At 39.0% G+C, this 27421-nt stretch overlaps 1 protein-coding gene across 7 annotated transcripts in view; it reads left to right on the forward strand.

Moving 5' to 3' along the window:
- The first annotated feature begins 12711 nt into the window (after nucleotides 1-12711).
- Nucleotides 12712-27421, forward strand: part of anks1ab (ankyrin repeat and sterile alpha motif domain containing 1Ab) — a 43848-nt gene continuing 29138 nt past the window's right edge. For 4 of the 7 annotated variants that reach the window (XM_075461623.1, XM_075461624.1, XM_075461619.1 and 1 more), the window contains exons 1-2: nucleotides 13185-13707; nucleotides 26452-26524. In XM_075461623.1, coding sequence (XP_075317738.1) covers nucleotides 13414-13707; nucleotides 26452-26524 — 367 coding nt within the window. In that variant the 5' untranslated portion in view covers nucleotides 13185-13413. Of the gene's footprint in view, nucleotides 12783-13184; nucleotides 13708-26451; nucleotides 26525-27421 lie in introns of those variants that run through there. The other 3 variants (XM_075461625.1, XM_075461626.1, XM_075461620.1) reach the window with 2 other exon arrangements.

A 27421-nucleotide genomic window follows, 5' to 3' on the forward strand; every position in this document is an offset into this window, starting at 1 on the left:
AAAATGTTTCTAGAGATATCAGAATGTTTTACTTAAATTTAGATTTTAATTGAGAACTGAAACTCACCAAAAACATGTTTTCGAGATTAAGTCAGCAGGTGAACATCTTATTAGCAACAGACTAATCGCTCTATGTTTGTAATTAGAATTAAGATTAAATCACAATTAAGAGTAAATCTGACATTCACTTTATGATGTTTCAGCCTCTCGCTTCGTCACACCCCTTTAGGATGCCTACATCCAGCTAATGTGTGAGCGTTACAGTTCAGGATTCAGGATTTGATCCATTTATTGGTGAATTGGTGAAATGATTTACAAATCTTGTAAACCGATATTCACAACGAACACAGAGAAAGTATCGAGTGGTGAAAGTGAAACATTTGACTATTTCATGAAAAAGTTGTAACAGTGACAACAGAAGGCTGGAAAAGTAAACGGCATTAAACAGAAACAACTGGAGGAACATGTTGCAGCTAAACAGGTTAATTGGCAACAGGTCAGAAACATGACTGGGTATGTAAAGAGCACCTAGAGAGGCAGAGTCCCTCTAGCCTCATGTTGTCCCTGTCCAAAATTATTTTCTTTTTTTTTTTTTAAAACCTGATGCTAATATAAAATTTAAGATGAGCTAATACTTTTTACAAAATAATAAAATGTCTAATTTCAAGATTTTACGGAAGCCCAGAGCGGACGCGGTACGTATAAACGTTTTTTTGATGGTTTTCTCGAGATAACGAGATAATTATGTCGTTATAACGAGTTCATTTACTGATGGATTTCGAGATCACGAGATGACTATCGATTCTTGAATGCTCATGATCAGTTTCTCAGTATTCTTAAAGCCTTTCCAAGAACGGACTCAAGCTGAAAATGTCAGATTTTGGAGAACCCGACATAGATCAACGCATCAGATTTTACTTCTGTTGAGGTCTAACACAGGCTGAAATTGCAATTTGTTTGTCTTGTAGAGATAACTTTCATATCAGCCCGCGTCATTTAAGGAGACGGCTGGCTCGACTGCAGCTCAACAGGCGTTTACACCTAAGTGATCCTGCTGATATAGTCAACTTCATCAGTGACCAGCTGAGGGGACCAGGCCGTCTCCATGGTTACCGAATGATGCACGAGAGGTGCCGTTATCGCTTTCTCGAGAAAACGAGGTGAATGACTCGTTATCTTGAGAAAACGATAACGACATGATTGGTGTGTGTTAAACCTGATTCCATTCTTCAAATGCTTGTCACACCAGCAGGATTTGCTTTGTGCATTTTCACAAACGCTCCACATTCCATGTTTGATTCATAGGCTACTTTATTCAGTTATCAATGAAAGGGGGGTAAAAATGGGTACACCTTTGCCAAAACCATCGGAAAATTAACTCGTTAACGAGATAATTTTGTCGTTATCTCGAGAAAACGATCAACGATATTTACATTTGACAGTGTTACTGCCTTTTATGGGGGGAAATCGAGATGTATATCCTCAGTAGAAGCTGTGCCAGGGCTCGTTTCAGTAATCATGAATAAATTAAGCTCAGATAAAACATGAAAATTTAAACTATTTCAAAATGATGACCATGTGATACAGTCAGATTGTTTTGTCGAAATAGACAGACTGATAAACAAACTGATTACTAATTCTGCAAAGGAAATTATGCCATCAATGCTAGAATCAAAATAAATAAAAGTAACAGTGAAAGAAAGGCAAATAGCATTTACAATGTTATTGTTATGAAAGGAATTAGCAATAAAATGAAAAATAAGTACTGTATTTATAGATAGTCACAAGATTACAAAGTTATGCACAGCTGCAGTATAAAACAGGAAGAAAAAGTAAGAATTTACAAATTTATAATCCTAGTTTATACAGATGTGAAGTGAAATGGTGTATTATGACACAGACATGAGCTGTTGCACGATAAAATGGTACAAATGACTTTCTAAAGTGTTCTTTATGACATGAGTCTGTTGGAGGAGGTGGTCTGTTGTCTGTGTCACGGAGGGAATGGGATGAATTAAAGATGATGAAAAGCAGTCAAACAAATAGAGTTTGATTTACAGAATTATGAACAAGAAAATGTATTAGAAATGTGACTGTTGGCTGTTTAATGTCCACAGTAAGGCTGCAGCCTAACTGTAGAGCACATACGTATTTTTACATGATTGTTAACATATTACATTTGAATGAATAAAAAGCATCTAATATTAAAGACAGAACCTAATCTTACTTTCATGACATATACCTCAGACATCATAAACATCTGATGAGGAAAAACTGATATAAAGCTGAGAAAAATGAGAAACTCACGCACAGAGTTTGTTCTTCTGGAAGGTTTTTGTTTTCCAAAAGTCTATATTTAGATTAACTTTCGTTTATAAATCTTTAAAATAACCTCACCTCCATCTTAGGGGCTTGAATTTTTTATCAGGCGCCTCATAATCTCCAACATATGGTTCTTATCCATACATGCATATAAAAGTAGTTGCAAATTCTCGCTTTTATGAGTCTCCCAGTTCAATGTTTATGTCCTATCACAGGATTATCTTACCCTTATCCTTACCCTGTTATTACCCTTTTCTTTTTCCTCTACATTCTTTCCCCCGACATTTATCTAGTGTTTCCATTTTACCTGAACCTTTATTCATCATCTTACCTGTAATTGCCTTTCTCATACATTTGCCTATTTTTTGCATACACACCTGTTTTCATTTGAGTGAGACTCTCGAGATGACAAGGTCTGAACTGTTACTTCACAGCAAAAAGGCCTCACCTCTAGCTTGATTGATTAATATTGATTATTACTGATTTTATTGTTTTAACTTCTGTCTTTATTTGGGCCTTTTACTTTTATTCATGCTTTTATTTGTGTTTTTTTTTTACTTTTATTTATTCTATATACATTTTATTTATTTTACTCTAACATATTTTTATTCCTACCTTAAGCACTTTGGTCACTGGTTGCTGTTTTTAAATAAACCTGGCTTGTTTCTCATATTTTATCCAGGAACAGACACATGACAGGAACAATAACACAAGGCAGGGTACCGTATCTGCAGTACTGTAAAAAGCATAAATTATAAAGCTTATTTTCTCCTGTGGCAACCGCTTGTTGGCTTATTATTTATATGCATTGTGGGCATAAACAACAATGTCTTCACAGCCCCGCACACACTGACACCCCAACAAACATGCCTCCTTTGGGGTGCTTGTGTTGCCACTGTGGACAGAAAATGAAGCCTACAGGGGAAGCCCACTGTGTGCCCCACTACTGGCATGAGAAGAGGGGCACATGTGGGCCCGATAGTGTGAGGCCCTGATCATGTATAAGTGGGACAACCCAAAGTGAGGGCTGAAAGTAGAAAGTAGTAGAATGGGCTCCTGGTGGACCTCACCGATATCTATTTTATATGAATTCTGTGAATGACTAATAAATTCATGAGCATGTTTATTGTTTGATTTTTTTTTTCTCTCTGCTGACAAGAACTGAGCTTTGTAGCACTCAGCATTATAAACTCTCCCAAAAGACACTCAAACCCTTCTGAACTAAAAGTATGTTGCAAACATAGAGTGCAACCTGTACACCTCACCTGTACTTTACTTTGGATAAACGGGTCTGCTTAACGCACACAGAAAAGTAAATGTTGTCTGACTTTACTTTCTGGCTCTACTTATTGGAAACGAACAATCTTAAAGCCTTTTCTCCACTTCAGTCCTTTTGACATAAAATGAATACACAAGATGAAGCGCACACAATCAGGGTGCTAAATATTTAGTTTTATCTATGATGATTGTGGAAGATGACCAGCAGACATGAGAGAAGTTCTACACATCACTTGTTTTCCAGCCTCAGATACACAATGGAAGCTGCCTCAAGTATGCCATACAGTTCTTTGTCAGAGAGCTCTCTTTGCAATCAATGATTACCTTGTTATCTCCCGTACAGAGAATTTAATTTGCACCGGAGGTGAAATTTAAAAAACAAAAAACATCTTACTCATGCATGTAATAATGTTTAATATGAGGACTGGGCACTTCTAAATGAGCAAAATCTGTCTTTAAGTAAGCACAAGACTGCTATCCCCTCTGGTATGTTGCTCTTCCATGGATTTTTTATTTTTATTTTGCCAAAGATTGGAGTTATTTTGTCAGCTCCCTGCTTGATAACACTCTATTTGTTGGTTAAGTTTTATTTATTCATACAGAAATCCTTGAGATTTTATTTCCACTTGGAGTGCTCATGTTGTGAAGCCACTCTTATCTGAGCAGATGGTAATTCACACATTTGTAGAGATTACTGACAGAGCTTTTCATATTTCCTACACACAAAACACGTGCTGAATTGAAGTCTGAAGAAACATTCCCTATGAGGTCATCTTTTAAATCTAAAAACGTCATTCGGACAGCAGGCAAGCCTGACCTCATGAATACTGTGTCTCTTTTTACTCCAGCAACAAGTAACATTGCTTCTAAAAATGGGCTCAGAGGCAGAGTCTATTTTTAAAGGGGAGGATTCTTCCCCTTAAAGTCTTTGATGTTCAGAAGTTAAAAAGGCTAGAAGCCTTCAGGTAGGCACTGGGTATCTAAAGATAAAGGCAGATTTAGACGTGGCAATAAACCTTTTCAGACCAGGTTTAGGCCAGTTTTGTGCAACAAACAGCTAAACAGGTGGTAAAAAGGCACGCACTTCTATCTGGTTTTTTTTGTGGCTCAAGGATGTCCAAACTCCTCTTTTATAAATGGATTTTTCTACAGCTATGAACTGTGTATATGTCTTCATTCTCAAGTTGTGTTCTTAATCTGTGTTAAAGCGATGGCTCATAATGGAAATAGATCGTCTTACACTTCCCTGAGAATGAATCTCATGACTCACAGCTAAATATATTGAGCATGTCTGATTGATTCATGACTGCCAATATCGTCACAATCATTTAGACGTACATCTCCAGTACCGGCTGGATATGGAGCTTATCAAGGGCAGCTATTATGGTGGTGTTACACTGGAAGTGACCTAGCTGTGAACCACCAGCATTATCAATAGATTAATTACCCTGCCTTCTCTTCTCTGCTCTATTTGCTCTCCTCTGCGTCTCTCTTTATGTATCACCTCTACTTTTCCTCTGTCCCTTTGTCCACTTTGTCCTCTAAAAGGGATATTTTAGGTTCTTTTGAAGTGGGCTTGTGTGAAGTATTTATGAGTAGTCAGTGTCTTACCTGCAGTAGACAGCGGTCAGAGTGCTCTCAGTTTGGAGCTTTTGAAACAAGTCTTAAAGGACAGGCCAAACTAACAAAGCAGCTCAGAAAGGGGCCAATTTTTTGACATCCCGAAAAACTTCAGTGTGAGAGCTAAACTGTGGATGTTTGCACTGTTTTACTTCTGCATCGTACAGTTTTTTACTTTGTCACTACATTTTTTCAACTGCAGATGGCATCAGAATTTACAGCTTTGTCTGGACCTTTCGTGTCAAAAATCGATGCAAAGCATTGTAAATATAGTGGTACATATAGTGTATCATGTATCACGATTCAGAATGTTGGGTTAATGCTGAGAAGCAGTGTGTTTCAAATCAAACCAAGATCCTTTACTAGACTTAACCAAGTAGTTTAAGTGCATAAACCTGACCAGACTGAGAGTGTAAATACAAGAAGAAGGATGAGCACCTTGTTACGAGAATCTTGTTCTTTTTGTGCCAGTTCATGGTGTCAATTTTGTATCGATATGTTTATTTTGTCGTTACACTTTCTCAACCACTTGTAAGATGGTCTATGGTTTGAACTAACACAGTCTGGGATGCAACACCATGTCACATTATGCAGAGCCAGTCAATGCAACTGTGTTGTGCAAAAGGAACGTGGTGTAAAAGTCCACAATATATTATTCACTGAGACTGCTATGACATTTTCCAGATTTGAATTGTTTTAGATGCCAAAAAATTGCCCCTTTCTGTGAGATCACATTTCAGCACAGTACCACCCTGTTAACCAGCAGATCTCGTGTTCAGCAGTGCAATTTAATTACTAATGATAAGGTCCATCTTCTCTCTCCATCTCTTATGTTCTCAACTAAATTTGACCATTTTTAGACAAACAAAGCAAAATCTCTAACAATGCTCTTAAATGGAGGTAATTGGAGAGCATTCCTCACATGGTGCCAATGCCCCAGCATACAACACAGTGTGACGTAACTTCATATTTTTTAAATGCTTGTTTCGACTGGAGGACTTTTTGGCTCTTGCTGCTGTCTACTGCAGGCAAGACACTGACAACTCATAAATACTTTACACAACCCCACTTAAAAATAATTCAATAAAGAAACTGTTATTTCCTTTTAATTGTCAATCCTCTTACATTTAGTTAAATATCAAAAAAGTCGTTATTTTTTATTATTTAGTTAGACATGTGCTGAAGGCGGTGAACCCCAGGAAGGCGGCCGGCCCCGATGGTGTACCTGGCAAGGTGCTAAAAGCGTGTGCTGACCAACTGGCTGGTGTTTTCACTGATATATTCAACCTGTCCCTGTCGCAGGCCATCATCCCACTCTGCCTCAAATCCTCCACCATCATCCCAGTCCCCAAGAAGTCAGTAGTGGAGAGCGCTAATGACAACAGGCCTGTTGCACTTACGCCGGTGGTCATGAAGTGCTTCGAGAGACTGGTCTCAAAACACATCAGAGACTGCCTCCCTCCCACTCTGGACCCTTACCAGTTTGCCTATAGGGCAAACCGCTCCACAGAGGATGCCATCAATATCGCGCTACACACTGCGCTGAGTCATCTGGAGCAAAGGGAAAGCTACGTGAGGATGCTCTTCCTGGATTTCAGCTCAGCCTTCAACCGCATCATCCCGGAGATCCTATTCCAGAAACTCTCACTCCTGGGCATCTCGACCCCCACATGCCATTGGATTAGGAACTTCCTCACAGACCGCCCTCAGTCTGTGAAATTAGGCCCTCACCTTTCCTCCACTATCAAACTCAGTACTGGCTCCCCTCAAGGCTGTGTACTGAGCCCTCTCCTGTTCACCCTGTACACACATGACTGCTCTCCGACCCATCTCTCAAACACCATCATAAAGTTTGCGGATGATACCACCGTGATTGGACTCATCTCAGGGAGAGATGAGTCTGATTACAGGAAGGAGGTTAACAAATTGACACTGTGGTGTACAGCAAACAACCTGCCACTGAACACCACAAAAACGAAAGAAATAATAATGGACTTCAGGAAGGGAAGAGCTGTCCCAGCCCCGCTTTACATAAACTGGTCTGTGTGGAAAGGGTGAGCTCCATAAAGTTCCTGGGAGTGCAGATCTCCGACAGTCTCTCCTGGTCTGCTAACAGCACAGTGGTGGTGAAGAAGGCACTGCAGCGACTCCACTTTCTGAGGGTCCTCAGGAGGAACAACCTGGAGGTAAAGCTTCTGGTGCTGTTCTACAGAGCCACCATTGAGAGCATCATCGCGTACGGCATCACAGCATGGTACGGAGGGTGCTCAGCAGCAGACAGGAAAGCGGTACAAAGGGTGATCAACACAGCCCAGCGGATCACTGGCTGCTCCCTGCCCAGCCTGGAGCACATTGCCACTTCTCGCAACCTCAGCAGAGCGGACAGCATCATAAAAGACACATCCCACCCCAGAAATGACGTGTTCGACCTGCTTCCGTCTGGACGACGTTACAGGTCACACAAATCCAGGACAAACAGGCTCAGGGACAGCTTCTATCCAAGAGCCATCACTTTACTGAACAATAGAAATAAATAGTTACCAAATCTTCACAGTTCATTCATCACCACACGCAATGAGAACTGTGCAATACACCTCATGTGCAATTTCATACCATGCAATTCCGGAAAAATGTGCAATATTTTATATTTTGTTACTGTGCCTTCATTTTATTTAATTTTATCTCATTTTATTTAAATTTACTTTAAACATAGTCTTGTTTTAAATTCTGATGTCTTATAAGCACCTTTGGAGATGCAACCAAATTTCATTGTAATGCAAATTATAATGACAATAAAGGCGATTCTGATTCTTATATTTCATATATCAGATATTCCAATATTCTGAAAAGACTGTAGTTGAACTGTAATCAAACACATAGAGCTGTTCTTATGAGAGCATCAAAGAGGGCATGAACCTAAACCAGGATGCTTTGTGTGCCTCTCTCTGGCTTCAACACGAAAATGTACCTCTACATGCTGCATACAAATAGATATGCAGCCACAAACGGAGGTGCACACTTCTTCCATACATGAAGACGCCGCAGGTGAACACACACCTGTGTGTGCACAATCGTTTCTCACTTTGATCCTGATCTTTCTAGCACGTTAAATTTGTTGGTTGATTTTATCTTCTGCGTCTGGCAGCATTTGTTGTGGCATGTGACATGTGACACCACACCGCATGATGGAAGAATAAGCTCTCCTTATCACACCAAACCAAAAATATGTTTCCTTTTAAAGAGGAAGCGGTAAAAATGCTGTAAAAGCATGACCGATGAACAGCTTTTGAGGGTAGGAATTCATGTCAGAAATGTTTAAGCTCCCTGCTTGAGTTTGACTGCTGTTTGTTACATTGCCACAACAAAGCATCTTGTTCAATGGCATCTGCCACCTATCACTGTACTTCCTAAACGTTTTATAGATTTGAGATAAAAATAGAACAGTTTACATTCATGTCAATTGTTGTATGAAAATGTTACCAGCAAGCCAACGTGCTATCACTGACAATGTTGATTTTTACTATATAATGCTTACCCTTTTAGAGTAGCATTTTTATGTTTGTTAACTAACAGGGTATTTAAATGGCATCATGATAGGTTTGCCAATATTTAAAAACCCAAATTACCAGAGATATTTAAAACTTCTCTGAATCACAAATGTCACAAAAACACATTAAAGTTATCTAATTGAATTTTCACATGGGAGATTCTCCTGTTGGTCCTAGAGTTGGAGTCAGAAGACAAACCGGTGCTACGGAAATACATTAAATAACGATCTATTCAATACTGCATGTTATATGCTGAAAATTATGTGCCAGCATCATGGTGAAGTGAATCTGCAGTTTTGCTGGGGTGGACACAAATTTCCTGATTTTTACGCAGTTGCATGGAACATTTATTTGTAAATACATGCCTTATAATTATCATTATTTTAGACCACTATACTTTTGTTTTCAGTTGTTATTTGATTAGGTTTCAGCAACAAAAGACTTTGTTGGGTCAAGAAAGAGATCATAGTTTTGGATCATCTTTTCCAAACGTTTCTGTCATCATCACCAAGTTTTTCAGCAAAAAAAACGTGACATGAGTAACAAACAAAGTGATGTTTAATATCAGTATTAGTTATTTAACTTTTTTGTGTTTGTCATTTAAATGGGTTTGCTATTAATGCAATACAGAATTGCTTTTGAATTGTTTTCAAAAATGATTTGAAAACATTTTTTTTTTCAAACAGAGTCAAAAAAAATAATAAAACATGGAAAAAACTAAAAACAAACAAACTCACTCACAAAAACACAAAAACGGCCACAAGGAACCGGGAGTAGCACGAGAGAGGGTAACTGTGGGATCTGGCAAATGCTGAGCACAAACCGGGAGACTAAATCCTGTGGGGAGAGTGATTAGTGAATGACTGCAGCTGAGGATAAAAGAAAACCGGTAAAGGGAGTAGAGCTAATGATTAGACTGGAGAGAGACTGAGGAAATGTGTGAGGAAATGGCAAAACTTAAGAAACAGAATGGAAAAACATCAAAATACACAGATCGTGACAATTACTGTCTTTCCTGAAACTGCATGAAATATCTTTGTTTGGTGTCTGGTGACTTTTTATATTTTTTTTTCATGTATATTAACGACTGCAAGTGAAACTGAAACGAGGGTGAGAACTTTGTTCTCAATATTTGTAGAACATTTTGAGCCAATACAATTCTGATGCAGAAGTGAAATTTTTGCAGCTCTGCTCCATATTTAATAGAAATACATTGGGAAATCGCTAAGACACGCCATCATTCTGGTTTAGATGCCAGAAAACCAACCTACATTAGTTGAGAATTATCAGATCCTTTCTCTTCAGCAAACTCATGTCAATTTTCCCTAAAGCAACAGATTTTTCAGATGCTATTGATTAGACAGTGTGAGGAAATTCACAGAATAACCCAGAGAGACTAAAAACTAAGCCCAGTTAGAAGCTGAGAAAAGATTTATTATCTACCCTCCAGTCTCTTTTTTTTCTCTATTCCCCCTTCCTTAAAGCTGACGGATATCCAGCTCTACGTCTTCACTCAGCCGTGTACGTTTGCCCTCCCATTTCCCTGCTGAGAGGTCAGCTCTGTTCGTGTCTGTTGGAAAGCTTCCACAAGAGCTACATCTTTAGCCATACTGAGCTAACAGCAGGTAGTTTTGCTGTTGCTGCTGTTTGAAGTGATTCATTTCATCCCTCAACTTTGAAGAGCCTTATACAATGAAGAAATTTGAGTGTAGCTTGAAAGTGAGGCACCAAATTATTATACACATTATTTCACAATCTGTATGCGTTGCGCTGTGTTACCCCTTCTTTTTTAGTCTTTTTATAGAACAAACTTGTTTTGGGGATGGCCTCCTGGCTGTCTCAGGGAACAAATGACCTCGAAGGTTAACATCAGAATTTTTTTGCCTGTGAATCTCGGGTTAATGTCCTGTGATATTCTCAAAGGGGAACAAACAAACAGAGCTCTGTCATTTGGGTCTAAGTATACAGACATTCAGAGAATTATAGGCTACAGCACATATTACGATGATCATGAAAGGCTGATTTGCGCAACTCTGTTTTTCTGAAGGTAATAGTTTCCGGTAAACTTTATTAAATCTTTACCCAGTGGTCTCATTCTCTGTCTCGGCAATGCTGGCTGATTAGATGGGAACTGCAGGGCTCCAAATTGCATAGAAGCATAATGATTTACTGGCTGGATTGAGAGAAAAGTGGTATTATAACTTTTGCAGTGTGATTTAAAATGTCAATTGTGGACCTGGAGACTCTTACAGCAGGTGGAAAGAACATCATAGACATGCACAGGAATCCTAAAAGGGCGTCCAAGTGTCAGCGAGCACAAACAATTTAGCAGCACAAAACCCTCACGGACAGACACAAAATCCTGTTCACATGAAATTATTGTGCTCCAGTGTAAGAGTTTACTGTACGAGGAGCCTCTCTGTGACTTGCACAGTGAGCATGTCGTTGTAAAGAATAGTGTTCATGAGTCACTCCTGTCTTTAGCCTGAGGCTCAGCATCCAGCCAACTGAAGGACGGGATTTGTGTTTTATTTTAGTCTCTCTAATATGCCGTGAAGACACCATTATCTTGGACATGTTGTATTCCAGAGCTCCTATTCTTTAAAATGCCACAGAAGATGTGGATGACTTAAACAGTTTCACCCTCATCAGTGTCATTGAGATTATTAGATGTGTCTTTTTGTCTTTGCCGGCCTAAGCAGTGTGTGGCTGAATGCGTTGTCCTTGATGAGCGAAGGATGTTATCTTTTCTGTCATGCACACACCAGCCACCCATAGAGAAGGGGTGGGCTTGCAAGGAACTTGGCTGATTCAGGGCATGGGGAATACAGAGCTCTGTGTATGGCAAAAGTTGCCTGTGAATACTAAGAATGTTTCACAAAGGACCCTTTTGTCAGCGTCAGGTCCCTTTGAGGAGAGTCATAAATAGCATGATCCCATCAGCTTTATTCCACCAAGTCACTGAATACTATAAAAAAAACACACTTGGTTTGGTTAACAAAATTAAGACAAATCGACAAGTGGTTGTTAAAAATATGAATATGCAAAGTTGAGGTTTTAAGGAATGATATCAGCTGTTATGCTGCACACAACTGGAACAAACTACCAGCAGAACTGAAATCAGCCCCAACTGTAAGCACTTTTAAATCCAGGTTAAAAACATTTCTCTTTCGGTGTGCTTATGGTTGAGTTTATATTTTTCTTTTTCCCCTCTTCTTTGATTGCTTTTAACTGTGTTTTAATTTTTATTTAATTTATTTTCTCTTTAAATTGCTTGTTTTTATGCTGCTTTATGCTGTTCTTTTAAATGCCTTGTCTTTATGTAAAGCACATTGAGTTGCCTGTGGTATGAAATGCGCTATATAAATAAAGATGCCTTGCCTTGCCTTGCCTAAAGTCAACGATCATTAATAACGCTCGTTTTCACCATGTGGTGTGGTTTTGGTGGGATCATCTGATTGTCTGAAGTTTGCTGATGACTTTAAAAAACAGATGCTTAATACAGTTATGTCAATCTTCGTGGGATCCCCTGCAAAGGACTTACACAACATTAGGCAGTTGGTTTTAATGTTATGTCTGTTGGTTGCGTATTCCTTTGTTCACAGCATCTTGGAAACCTGATTTGTCAGATTTGGTTTGTTTCTGAGAACCATCTGGGAAGTCGCTGTTTGCAAAAGCAAAGCAACATGCCAACAAACCAAGCGGGTGACATAAACTATATAATAAGAAAACAAATTAATTTTTCGTGACCTCAGTCTCCAACACACACACAGTCAGACACACAGAGAAAAGAAAAGAGGAATCTCCCTCCTTTAAAACGGAGCAGCTACCCAGTGCATCAGTAACCTGATTACCCCAGCTGTCACTCTGAATGTGGCCAGGCTTTGGGATCCACTCGTTCTTTGATCCTCACTTCCAGATAAAAACCCGTTCTCCTGAAGATTGGAAACAACCTCAGAACAGGACAGACACAAACGCATGGAAAGGGAAAGAACCGGGACTTAAACTCAGGAGGTAAGAGAATGTGGCGATGAAGACTTTTTTTTTGTTGTCTTTATTTTGACTTCATTTTTCAGTTATTAGGCATTTGGATATATTTTAGACTATTAAAGACACATTTCAGAGTTTCTGTATTTCTGAGGTTAGAGCTGCGTGCCTGTTAGTGCAGCGTTTCTGCACATACACACAAGTATTTCTGTATTCTTGTTCCATCTAATCCTGGTTTATCATCTCACTTTCTTCTGGAACTGTTCATCGTTAGGCTTTCTATGACCACACAAGATAACTGGCCTGACAGTGGATAGGAGAAAGTGTAGGAGTTTCAAAGAAGGCAGCTAGTCACATAGGGGAGGGTAACAGGATACAACTAGTGGGTGGACCTTAGTTATTGTTTCCGTGTACAACAAGTGTCTCACTCATATGCTGTCTTTCCCTCAAACAGGAGAACTTTGTATGATTGTGAGCCTGTGTCTGCACAGAGTCTACAGTACTTATATCTTATGAATCTGTGCTTTTCAGCTGTCTCTACACGACCACAGGTTTAAACACTCCACAAAGACTCTGGAACACTGTTTGAACTAATTGAAAAAGTCAGGATACCGCAGGAAACTGAAGACCCTGGGCTGCATTTAGCAGCTTCAAAAATATGGCAGAGCGCACGCCGGATACCGACCCCACCAAGGTGATCCAGAATCCAAAGGATGACATGCAGGATTTAAGAAAAGTTTCAACAGAGTCTGCATCAGCAGCAGTGGTGAAAGAGACGCCTGTAGACCTGGGGCTGTTTCGAAGCTTGTCCAAGTCGGACTCTGACTTGTTGTCGTCGCCGATCGGAGAGGAGAATGGATGTCTGGCCAACCGCAGTGGGTCTGTGTCTAACTGCAGCTCTGCGCAGCTGTCCGTGGATCATATGCCTTCCTTTGCCTCTGAATGGGATGAGGTAATACACAAGCTGTAGGGATGGGAAACAAGCAGGAGGGTGTAGAGGACAGAGGGAGTGGCACTTTGGAGTGTGTTCATGTTGTTAAGAGAAAGTGAATTAGCGAGTGGAAGAGCAATAAGAGAGGAAACACAGGATTAGTGAGGAAAAAAGACAAAGGGGAGCAGCACATTTCATAAGAGAGGAAGGAAGAGAGGGAGAGCAGAGGCAGCAGTAGGACCGGGAGTCCAGCAGAAGCAGTAATAGAGTAACTTTACTCAGGATGTTGGCGGAGAATGCCTGTGGGCGAGTGCTTGAATGCATGAATGGCTTGATCACTTGCACCGACCTCCCTGTAGCAGCTCTGGCATCCAAGACTAATTGGGCTTGTGCTGTCATTCCACATCCACTCAGTACATGTCTCAGGGGCCGACCCACGCTTCCACTGTCTCATCCTACTCTCTTCTGGCTCCTTTGCTCCGTCTTGCACCATCGACTTTCTGCCCACTGTGAGCAATCCTTCACCCCGCCTTATATCCCAAAAAGACCTTTAATTGGGATTTGTTTTCAGCACTTTGGAGCATCAATTCAATGTACTCTCAAGCAGTGCAAAAACCCTGAAATGAACTTATGATTCCTATCCAAAAATGTTAAAGCTAGAGACAATGGCTGATAACTGATAATGTATTTTTAAATTGCACAGCTTAAAGGCTAAAGAGTATGTAGCAGAATGAAACTTTTTTGACATGTTTTACCCAGTGTTTTACCCCCATCATAATGATAACACTCGTTTAACTTTAATCAGATCACCAGTTTCTCTGTCAGACCTATCTTGGTGCTGATGTTATTACTCCAATTCCACTTGAAGCATTGATACGCACTGACAATGTGAAGTGGGTGGGCAGCAAGTTAAACTAATATTAATATCTGAAGCAACTACCAATGGCTGCAGATATATCTTTGACTGATGTATGGCTCCCACACAGTTGGGTTGGGAATTACGCCATGCAGTTACTTAGGAAGCTATGGCCTGGAATGTCCATGTTGCACTGCCATGTTTGTAAAGTAGAGTGGACAAAGCAAACAAGAACTCTACAATGGGCATTTTAAGTCTTTTCCCCTTTTTTAGTGGCCAACATGACTACATGTTTATTGTATATTTGAAAAAAAAACACAATAAAACAAACCACGGATGAAGAACTCTTTAGATCACAGATTCTACTCCCTTTCATACATTGCTAATTGGTTATAGCAGCATTTGTGGAAGTCTAAAGTAACCCCTCATGTCTTTGTATATATGTATATATGTCTTGAATCGAGTACATTCTTCAACCCATCCTGAACCCTCTCAGACAAGCTTTCTTGTCATTTCTTTAAGTAGTCTTCTTAGCTCTTCTTGACAGCCATAGGTACAAGGTACAAGAACAGGACTGAAAATGAGTGAAAAAGCTGAACTTTTTTTTTAAAAACTTCAGAAAGTCTGGGGAACGATTGTTCAGGAACACTCTACAAGATTACAGAACAGTCTGGCTGCTTGGAAGCAAATTATAAAGAAATGAGTGAAGGTTCAAGACATTTGCACTGTGCTGTACATCACACAGCAAACATTTCTAAAAGCATGCACAGATAAGTATGCACACACTGTTTGTCATGTGCTTGTTCGTATTACATCCTGACAACAAGAGCAGTAATGTGCCTCCACAGACAGCTTACATATTCTAAAATTTTTCTTGCATTTGTGCATGTCCCTCTTTGTCATCTCCTCGTTCGCCTTTGCCTGCTCGCTGCTCCGCGCCTCTGCTCCCTGACAGAACTGTTTGTTCAGGCCATTCTGGGTGGGGTGTCCTGTTCTCAAGGGCATCCTGTTTTGCAGCTGTTACAGAGTGTCTGTTTCTCCTCCACATTTCAAGGAATTTGTTTGGGTTGGGGATGTGAGATTGGATATGGGCGAGGGCAAATACTGGCTGTGTAACTCAAAGAACTATTCAGGCTTGGAAGCCATGCTTCACGTTTGGGATTTTTCTGGCATGAGAACAAAATTGGTCAAATAAATGTTTTAAAGAAACATAGCAAACAATGAGAAGAATTTAAAGTTTAAAATGATAAGGCACTCAAGTGCAAAAGTATGACAAAAAAAAGGCGCTGGTCACCGAATAAAGACCAGTGTCACAACATCTTATGATGTATTTCTGTCCTTGTAGCTTGTAGAACAGTTTGACAACATGTAGACACAGAATCAGAAAGTTTCTGGAAAAGATTTTGTTCGAGTATCTTTGGAGAGCTGACATTTCTTTTTCTTCATGGCATCCCATAGGTGCTCTGTGGGATTTAGTTCAGGGCTCTGGGGGGATCAGCTAGTATACTGTGAATCATCCTCCTGCTGAAAGACTGGGATCAAATTTCTTGGTTCCTTTATGTCATACCCAAATTCTTCTATACACTTTAAACTATTGAAAATGCCAGCTTTTCTCCTGTGCTCATTCTCTTGCTAATTTAATTTTGGCTGTCTTATTCTTAAAGCTAAACAGTTTCTGTCGCTTTGTATTTTTCGGTACTCCTACATATTGATCCTATTTAGAGTGCTCTGGTAGCTGAGCAAGATATCCTTGCTCCTGTTTCCCACTTTTTACTCAATATTATGTGGTTCAGGCTATTATTGACCCTCCATTTTAAAATCTTTGTGATCCACCCTTTCGTGGGGGGTTGAAGACTGAGTTTGTGCTCATCTGATGAATAGAAAGGCTTTCTCTGCTCAGATAAAGAATTCTTGACCTTTTTCTCTGAGCTCATTTCTCTTATCTTTGACCTTTTTGGAGTTGCTTTTAACTAAACTCATCCAACACAATTTAAAGGAGATTTACAAAAAGTCAATTACTACCTTAATTCACTGAGTATTTGATTAAATAATCACATGAACCTCGGGGGAAGTTTGCAGAAGTTGAACTTTTTGGAGCCACTGTTTATCAGGAGTTGATCAACCATCATTTAACATTAATGCATTAAGGAGACACATGAAGTTAGAAGGAAGCCTCGGCTTCCGTTCAGATACAAAGAAACAATCTTTTAAATCTGCACACAAACAGCCAAATCACTGAATACAAATGCTGGCATTCAGATAATGTTATTATAAAAAGAGGCGATGTGTTTAAATGTAACCTTTACACCTCATTGACATTTTCAGTGCAGCACATGCGTTTGTTCTATTATGTCTGCAGTTTATAGATCCGCATACCATTTTTGTGTTTCCTGTTGTGGCGAAAGGACTTTGTATTCTGTTAAAACTTTCACTCAAACAAAAACAAGCTGATGTGATGAGACAAAATAGTCTTTCTATTCAGAAATAGTCAAATAGTCTTTTTGTACATTGTGATATCCTCTACCTATCCTGTCAGCTTTGCTTGACTTAATAAATCATTCTTTTGACATGTGACTGGGACATGAATGCCTTTTCTCCATTACTGTTTAAAGTAGGCTTGTGATGAAATTTTTTTTTTAAAAACAGTGCAATTTGTTGCCAAGGTTTGTTTTCCATTAGTCCCTCGTCTTTTGATATTCTGTAGAGACCCTAAATTCTGGTTTTAGGCCTTAGACATTGTAGCTTATGTTGATCTCATTTACTGTGAAATTGTGTTTGATTAAATTGTCTCTCTGGTTTCTTACAGTCAAATACTTCATGCACAAAACAATCCTTCATTATTTACAAAAAAGGAGCAAAAGTTTATAATTCCAATGCAGTTTATAGTATACAATTTCAAATCAAATCAAATCAAACTTTATTTATAAAGCACTTTTCATACATTTAAATGTAGCACAAAGTGCTATACATGTTTAAAAGCAGCCCCCGTCCCCACCCCACCCTGCCCCACCCCAGCACATACACACAAACAGACATATGTACACACACACGCATAATAATAATAATAATAATAATAAATAAATACATATTTTTTTATTATAATTTTAAATGCCATTGTCATATTCAGAAGATTTCTGGAGGTTTAAGCAACTTAAGTTTGCCTAACATCACTTTAGCTAATTCACGAGCAGCTATTGCATGCTAACCAGTAAATATCAAATATGGTGACCTGGCTGAAACTATTGCTAGTATTTAAATAAACAAGCCAAGTTATCGTCAGCTAAACATAAGTTAAATCAGCTTATAAATAAATATTCTAGATATCTTCTGTGTTTTTTTATATATATCTAATCAATGTTTAGTCACCAAAATTTGGCATTTTAAAACATTTTGGCACCAGTTTAATCATTTAAAGCTTATATTTTATTATTTTTACTTGAACAAGATTTGAATGCACCACAGATAATGCAGGAAGGGGAGTACAATCCAAATTCCCCAAGAAAAACAAAAGTGAGACATATGTAATGAGCCAAATGCAGAAGTAGGCATATCATTATAGGTGTCTCAGAATGTTCAAATTAACACATTTTTAAGCAACCAGGTGGTACTGAATTTTACATTTCTGGAGGAACTCATGGAGGCTATAATACAGCACATATTGTTAAGAGAGTTGAGTCCATGAAAAACTGTGGCTGAGTAAGTATGTTAAATCCACACACAGTAAGTGAATATAATTTCAGATAATAACCAGCATTATATCCAATTTCTCATGTTTTTGCCTTGCAAAAATGTATGAAAATTGTAGATTTGAGCAGCTTACAGTTGACTGTAGAGACCAAATGCATGCCAGCAATGTACTTCAGTGGCCATTGAAGCATGTAGGTTTTCTATATCTATGCAGGGTAGGAGATAGAGGGAGGGTCAGTTTACTCTATTGCTTGTGTGAGTCTTATCTGAGTATGTGCCACTCACATTTGGTAAAGACAAGGTTGCATTACATTGTTTTGGGTTGGTTGTAATTTTAGAACATTTCTTTAGTGTATTGAGAAGACAGAATACCTGTTGGACAGGGTATTTATTGAAGAGCAAATCATTTGTCCATTTTGAGACGAAAAAAAAAAGTAGAATATTAACACATCTTGGCAGACACTGATAATGTACTCCTAAAATATTCCACAGATCCCCCAAATCCTCAATTTTACCCTGGATGTTGAACAGTATCACAGTATCAGAAGAAATTTATTTGAATGTTTCTGTTAAAATGTCTAACATCTAATATCCTTCTGATCGGGTCTAATCATTGACACAAACAGGAAACATATACCACTAAACAGCATACTGGATTCATACAATGTGATATAGATATAGACAGTGATGGACAGTAACAGAGTACATTTACTTGAGTCCTGTACTTAAGTACATTTTTTGAGTATCTGTACTTTACTTGAGTATTTGTTTTTTTGGAAACTTATGACTTTCACTCCACTACATTTCTAGGAAGCTTGTCGTTACTCGTTCCTTTTAGGCTTTGTAATCCGCTGTTGCTGTTTTTCTTTCCTAAAATGGAATTGGCCACACCAGAGTGGTGTAAAAAGATCTGGAGTCTCAACTGGATTTGGTTGAAAGGCTGTTTTCTGCCGAGACTACGAGAGTGTTTTGTGGACTGAAGATCTTCATCAAAGCAGAGTTGTAGTTTGTAATGGATTCAACTGTAAACTTCCCCTCCATACTGAATGTGTGGGGAGAAAAAAAAGGCTCTCCTGTTTTTTGGGTGGGGATGTTTTAAATATATATTTTTTTTATAAAAATAGCTGTCCTTATTTTTTTTAATTATATTTCTATGTTGAAGTTTTTACAGGTGGTACAGACTTTTTATAGCAGTGGTACAAAAAGTCTTCATGTCGGCATCATCAGGTGGTTTCAGAGTTACATGGTTCTGTAAAAGCAGTCATTACAATACAGCAATGTACTGATATTAGATCATGTATTTTGTACTTTTGAATACTTGAGTATTTTTAAAAGTAAGTACTTCAGTACTTTAATTTGAGTAAAATTTGACCGAGCAACTTTTACTTGTAGTTCAGTAAGATTTGACCATGAGTATCAATACTTTGACTCAAGTACTGGAGTTGAGTTCTTTGTCCACCACTGGATATAGATTAATTTAAATTTTGGGGACCATTACTCGTGCTACTGAGAATAGAACTGACTTTTATCATAAAAACGTACATCCATCTGTTCAGTACCCAAAGGTAAAGGTTAACAGCCACAAGTTAAAGATGCTCGAGTACCTTGATTCTTGTGCCTACTCTGAACTTCTCGGTGGCATTCCTGGGGTCTTTATGTATGCAAGCGTTTTGAATTAGTCTTCATTCATTCATATTAGTATAATATAAGTGTAATATTACTGTAATATGTGTTTTTTTGGTCCTGTCGTGAAAATATCCATATTTTTGTCATGTTTAATTGAGTCAGTTGTAATATTTATATATAGTTTTAATCTTTTCCTTTTGTAAAACCATAGTTTTAAAAATATATAGATCTATTAGCTCCTGGTATGAGTAAAAAAAAAATCTAAATTATTTTTCAGTCTATATGAATTCTACTTGAACAAATCTTGATAAGAGAAGCTAATAAAAGGGCTTTTTTTTTTTTTTTTAATGTATGTTTAAGCTGGTTCATAATTCATATCGAAAGCTACGGCAGAGTGAATATATCCCCAAGATCTGGTTAGACACATGTGGTACATGAATATGAGATGGGATGTCAAGTATAGTCCTGCTTCACGTGCCGTGTTGACCTTAGGAAGAACAATAGTCTCAAAAGGCGGAGCGGAAGAGAGCACATTGCTTCCAATCTGCTATTTAAACTGTTATTCCAGGCATGTAATAGCTTAAGTTACTATTTCTTAGCAGATGCGGGTTAGCAAGAATTAAATGTGGTTTCCTAGTTTCATAACTCTTTCAAAATGGAGCAGTTTTCTTTTGTGGTGTTCATCAGTTAGAAATGGAAATCTGACTTTTCTGTTTTCACACTTCTTACTTTATCACCTCAGCTAACATTTTAGTTGTAAGTTTACTGTCTTAATCTCTACTATTCTTCTGTACAGCATGATGTTTATTAAAGTAAAATATGGTCTTGTTTGGAATCAAGTACACCATAAAGCAGGATATATTGTCGGTGAATGTCTATGTCCCTTGTACTTTCAGTGTGTATCGTAGTGTTGGACTCAATCAGTGCATCAACGCATTGAATGGGCGTCGGGTCTGCTGGAGAAAGAGCTCACTCTGATTGGCTGTTCAGTGTGTGTGGCGAATAAGTGTTTTAGAAGGGAAATGGCAGTGAGGAAAGAAAGCAAACGGAGAACCTAACATGTCGTGCAGAGAATCTTGTCGATTATCAGCTACATTTCTCTAAAACAAGCAACACTTTCACTGCAATAAGGACATGTGGAGTAGAGGAACTGAAGACCGAGTGATCATGACTCAAGAGAAACCAGCTCAGTGTGACATTACTGAAAAAAACCCACATTATTTTTATTTAGTTTTTCAAAAAATACAGTTTTCCGTAATGTACCACCAACATCTGTACAGGCGAGCCGGGCCTTCTTGGCCAGGCATAGATTGCACATCCCTTTGAGTTCAAGTGTTGTTTTGTTAGCTAGACGCTAACGACGGGATGAAACCCATCAGGTAGCCTCTTGTCACTGCTGATTCTTTACAACAGTTTGGTGTATATAATATACCATAGAAGGTGGCTACCTTGTGTCTGACAAGTCTGTATTGCATGTGCATGCATAATTTCCACAGGCTGTCAGTTGGATCCTCTCCTTGTTTGTCACGTGCGACAAAAAAAACTAAAAGGCCCAGTGCTAAACCGGAGGCTTAAAACAGACAAAAACTAATGGAAAATGCCACAATCGCTACAGCATATGAATATTCTGTCATGGGGAAAAAACTGGTGCATTATTACGTTTAAAAATAAAAAAAAAAAGGATTGCTGGTCTAAATGATTTACACATACATAGTTGCATAGATCCTTATATAGCTGCACCAAAGCCATCCCTGAAAGGCTTCATAAATATTAAAGTTCTACTGTCATCCATCAGTCCCGTATGGAGCTTGAATCTACAATACATTAAGCAGAAATGACTTTTCTGATCATTTGACAAGCTGGATATGGTGAATCTACATGTTAATATCTACACAGGTAGAATGTGAAGGTGCCCAAACCTTTGATTTATCCTCTCTGAAAGATCTTCATGGAAAAGCTCTAAAGGAAGATCGTTTTCACACTTGTTTGTGTCTAAGTGGATTTCTAAACTTGTAATCTTGTTGGCCAAACTTTTCACAAATTAAACCAGCAAACAATGAGAGTATCTAACATTGTGAAAGCCATCTGGATTGTTGTCATTCTCACTGACTTTATTTATGCTGTGTGGTTTCAGAGCTGTCAAATTACTAAAAATCAGTTCAAGTCTTCAGCACTCCTGGATAGAACTGGGTTTTGTGTACTGGGGAGCTACAGGCCCATCTGTCTTTATTGACAGTGATACTGAGGCGGTAATCCTGTTTCCACTGAAGCAGGCAGCATTTTTTGCTTAGTTAATAAAATCCAGTCATCTTTTCCATCAGCTCTTCTGTTTTGGGCTTGCAGCCAGCATTTATCCTCCAAAACCACTGGCTCTGTGTACAATAATGTACTGTTTGTTTAAAGCACATTGTGTAGCATTACTTCACCTTATCTGTAATGTATTAGTTAGCATGTAGCCAAGAAAGACGTAATGAAGAGAAACAATGGGATGCAAAGAAAGAATGGGAGCTTAATCAAGCACACATATTGATTAAGACTATTACATATTGTTCAGCTTTATACACTATGACATATTGTTCAAATCAGTTAAACCAATCGATCCCTCTCAAAAACACATTCTGGAATACAAATCCAACTTAATTGTGTTTCACTCTGGACAATTGGCAAGAGTCAGTTTAAAAAAAAAAAAGATTTAATAACTACTTATGCATAGTTTTCTGCCTGAGACCAAAACCGATCGGAAGTCTGTTTTATAAATGATCCCTTTGATCCTTGACTACTGGAACACAGAGCTGCCAGAATACTTTATATTCTGCACTAAGATGTGGCGAGTGCATGTCCTTAGGTCAGTTGTTATCATTATTCTTTAAAGATTTGAATTCCTCTTCAGTTAAAATTGTACTTTTAAGTTCTTGAGGGTCAAGCTATGATATCTTGAGGCAATACAGAATTAAACGAGTGCCAAAGACACAAACTGTTCTTAAAATTTCTGCAGCCATTTGATTTGCACTGGAAAGAAGTGAAATCATTTCAACTTTAATGTTGAAAACAAACTACTTTTTCACTGCAAAACCTGAGCATGAAACGCTGACAAAAAATGGACAATTTTTTTACACATCTAGTTTATTCTTAAGTTCATAAAAAACAGAGTTTTCCCATGTGCCTCATCACAAAACATTGTGTGATAATCTTTTCTTTCCTCTTTGCCATGTAGTTCAACATATCACAGGAAAGTTAGCTTACTATTCTACCCACTGTTCATTACAAGGGAGCTACATAAGTAGTTTAGCTGCAGTTAAGTGTAATGTAACAGTGAAATTCTGCAGCATCATTCAGCCACCATGGTCAGAACAACCACTGCAGTCTGCAAACTCTTGATTATTTTTGGTCCCTGCATCAAAGCCGAATATTTCACATCAGAATCACGACACATCTTGGAATCAATACATTTACAAAGCTTTAGACTGACAGCTTTAAACCGGCAAAAACATTCAGAAACATTGAAGCCCTGACTTTATTATGAAGTCAAATCATGAAGACCTGGGAGTGACTGAGACGGCATACAAATCCCCTGATTAATGTTGCAAGTTGTCCAAGGTGTTCACGACCCTGTTGAATAAAACTGCACGGAGGATGGTGGAACCAAATATTTGTTATATAATATATGTTTCATTTTTGTTTTTTCGGAGCATCTTCTTATGAAGTTATTTGACGAGCAACTCGTTGTTTTTAAAAGGATCCTCGTTTTATTTTTAGTGTCCACAACCTTTGTACTGAACTGCACATGTGACTGTTTCTTTTTAATAAAAAAAAAAATAGTATTTTCTTTAATTAAAAAATAAACAGTTTACAGAGTTTACATGGTGAACATTTAGCAAGTTAATTGTAGCTGATCATGCTGTATACACATAAAGTCGTTGAATATGTTGAGCTCTTTAACTACGATGACACTGGGTTTCTTAGAAGCAGCTTTTTTGATGACAGGTTTTTAATAAAGGTGCACTTAAGCTTATATGAAATGCATTCCTTGTGTATGTGTGTGTATGTGAGTGTGTGTGTGTGATATAGAATGTATCTGGGTTAATTTAAAGAGTAATGTGAGGTCTGTATTGCTGGAGGCAAATGCCATGCGTCCCACGTGCCTGACTTCCAAATGAATCAAGGCTTTTCCACTGTGTTGATGCCACTAGCAAAGTGCAAAGGGCTTTTTCAAACACTAAATATTACATCAAATAAGCCTGGCCGTGTCTCTGGTGTCAGTAGTGAAAGCAGAATCAGTTTTTCAGGCTTGGAAAAAAAATCTTCAGTGCTGATTGTGAATTAACTACTTCAGGGATTCTAAATTTAGATGCTGGTCATATTTTGCACAAAGAGTTTAAGGTCATTAGTTGCGTGTGCTTATTTGCCCGCATAAATTTGTACAAATATGTATTTGAAGTAACTCCTTTTCTACAAAATATGAAGAATATTGAACGCGATTAATATGTATAATCTGTTTGTATACAGATTGAATGGTGCAGTTGTTCTCCGTGTGAGATCTTACTCCTCCTGAAGTGCCAGCAAATAGCGTAGTACCCTGTTGGCACTTATGCTAACACTTAACCAGTGAAGAGAGATATTGCTATTCAAACATGCAATTTATCAATCAATCAATCAATCTTTATTTATATAGCGCATTTAATACCACAGGCAGCTCAATTTGCTCAATTTATGCACGTCTCAAACTGTTCAGTCGAAATGGACTATCGTTACTCATAAGTATGCTGAATAAACATGGTGGACGTTCCTGGAAAATCTCCAAAGAGAGGCAACCAGGAGGCATCCTAACCAGATGCCCAAACCACCTCAGCTGACTTCTTTCAATGCAGAGGAGCAGCAGCTCTACTCCCATCTCCTTCTGGAGCTCTGAGGCTGAGCCCAGCCACCCTCCGAAGGAAACCTATTTCAGCCATTTGTATCTGTGATCTCATTCTTTGGGTCACTACCCAGGTCTCATGACCATAGGTGAGGGTTGGAACAAAGATCAGCATGTAAATTGAAAGCTTTGCCTTCTGGTCCAGCTCCATCTTCAACATAACGGAATAGCTTCCTCATTAATCGTGAACAAGATCCCAAGATACCTAAACTCCTCTGCCTGAGGTGGGGACTCATCCCCGACCCGAACAGAGCATTCCACCTTTTTCCGGAAAAAAAAGTTTTATAAACCGACTGTATCTTTAGAGGGACTCAGTTTTACACATCAAAGTCAGTTTGCTGATAATTGCTCGGAGTGTGGCGGCAGTAAATGTCAGGAGGAGTTCTCTGATAACCCTGATGATGCCACTGTGATGTCATCAGGATTATCTCAGCTTGTGTTTGCAATGTACAAAAGTAACAGAAATTTTGTGTTACAAACTGAGAGTGCAGATTCGGGTGTTTACTAGTATTTTGCATTGTGGAAAATGAAGCAAGTTGGGGTATCTTGTGCTCCTTTACTTTAGTTGTGGAGATGTTATAGTGTGGTACTGTAACACCAGAGTATCCCTTTAGTATGAAATTCTCACGTCACGGTCCCGATACACTTCCAATACAATTATAAGACCAGCACTGTGTCCTATTGGAGCTACTGTTCAGTTATCCAGAATAATAAGCAAAAGCAAACATCCATCCATCCATCCATCCATCCATCCATTATCTTCCGCTTGTCCGGGGATCGGGTCGCGGGGGCAGCAGCTTGAGCAGAGAAACCCAGACATCCCTGTCCCCGGCCACTTCCTCCAGCTCTTCTGGGGGACCCCGAGGCGTTCCCAGGCCAGCCAAGAAACATAGTCTCTCCAACGTGTCCTGGGTCTTCCCCGGGGTCTCCTCCCAGTGGGACGGGCCCGGAACACCTCACCAGGGAGGCGTCCAGGAGGCATCCTAACCAGATGCCCGAGCCACCAAAAGCAAACAAACAACCTGGAAATGTATTTTGTCTCTGGAAAGCCATTGTCCTCTTAAATAAACTTTATGGCTCTGTGCCCCAAATCAGTTCTTATCCAAGTTGGTCTGTAACCTGCTGCACGCAGCATGGGCCAAACTAAACCTTGCATTAAGCTGTTGCTTTATTGTGTGAAGCCTGGGTCCAACAGGGCTATGACATACTTGCTAAAGAAACAACAGATCTTAGTGTTCTGAGGCTCATTTCGGCCTTCTTTACAGAACTTCAGTAATGTTGAGTTTCTAGAGATTCTAGGTTGTAACTCACCTTGTAACGCGGCTGTGTTTTTGCTGAGTGGTGGATTAGTCATTGAATTGCTGTCCACGTTGGACCGTTGCTTGTAATCCATCATTGCAAAGCAGCCCACCTTCTTCCCAACACTCCCAGCAGCAGCAGCAGCAACACACACTCCCCACCTATCTCGCTCTTCCAGTGTTCCTGTTTTATAATTGCTTTGTCTCGGGTAGAATGAACGCGGGTTAGATGGGAGCTTAATGAATGTCTCACGTTAATGGAAAATGTTGACACATTTTAATTTACTGTCCGTCTCATTTGTAGCTGATGAGTCATTGTTGATATTTGAATTTAACTTTCCCAGGTGTTTCATGCTTGTTCTCTTGTTCTCTTGTTCTCACAGATTGAGAAGATCATGACGTCGATTGGAGCAGGGATTGAAACGTCAAAAAACAAGCAATCCAAGCCAGGCTCAGGTATAGGTTTTATGGTTTTCTTGTCTTTATGACAGACTATTATTTCTTTTTCTCCAAAAGATATTACTTTAATGTGTAGGCTCTTGTTTGGTTAACTTTTTAAATCAAATATGATCTTGAGAGACATATGAGTCGTTTAACCTTTCAAGCCTGGAGTGACGCACACATGGCATCAGCATTTTCTGGACATACTATTATCATTTTTGAAAACCATTTATTTGATAAAAGGAGAGGGGTATACATCTCAATTTTTTTTTTTATTTCATGGTTCTAATTTCTTCAGGGGCTGAAAAATAGAAAGTTTTAGTGGACAGTTTGAAGATTTCTAGAAAACCCTCAAGTTTAAGAAGGCTGTTTTAAACAAAGCCTGAGTTCAGACTCAGTTGATGTCCTCAAAGAGGGAAAAAAAGGAATGGATTAGAAACATCTCAACCCTATATCATTGTATTCCTATTCATATATATGTATTTCTGTTTTACAAATGGTTGAGAAGTCACTTAATTCGCGAATTAAGTATGTCCGCTGTTCCTTTCACACTGACGATCCAGGCTGGGGTGTCAACTCGATTCGCCATTCGACCCGCGTCGGACCCTAGTCTTTTTGCCGAGCCGAATTTGATGTGAAAGCAATTGACGCGGGATGGACGTGGGCGTGGCATGACGTGAGGACCAAAACACCAACCCTTGTGGTCTTGCCATCTTCCACACTCTTCTTGCAGACACATGTGTGTTCAGAGCCATGACAGCTAAACGTCTTTGTCGATTGCGTCGACGCTGTTCGCGTTCTTCTGCTTCAAATTGTCGATGGATTTCCTCAACTTGGACATTATAGTGCTCTTGTATTCTCCGCATATGTTCTTCGGCGGCATCCCACGTTGTGACCATCCACACCCCGTAA

This window comes from Odontesthes bonariensis, chromosome 3 (assembly GCF_027942865.1).
Source record: "Odontesthes bonariensis isolate fOdoBon6 chromosome 3, fOdoBon6.hap1, whole genome shotgun sequence".
NCBI lineage: Eukaryota > Metazoa > Chordata > Actinopteri > Atheriniformes > Atherinopsidae > Odontesthes > Odontesthes bonariensis.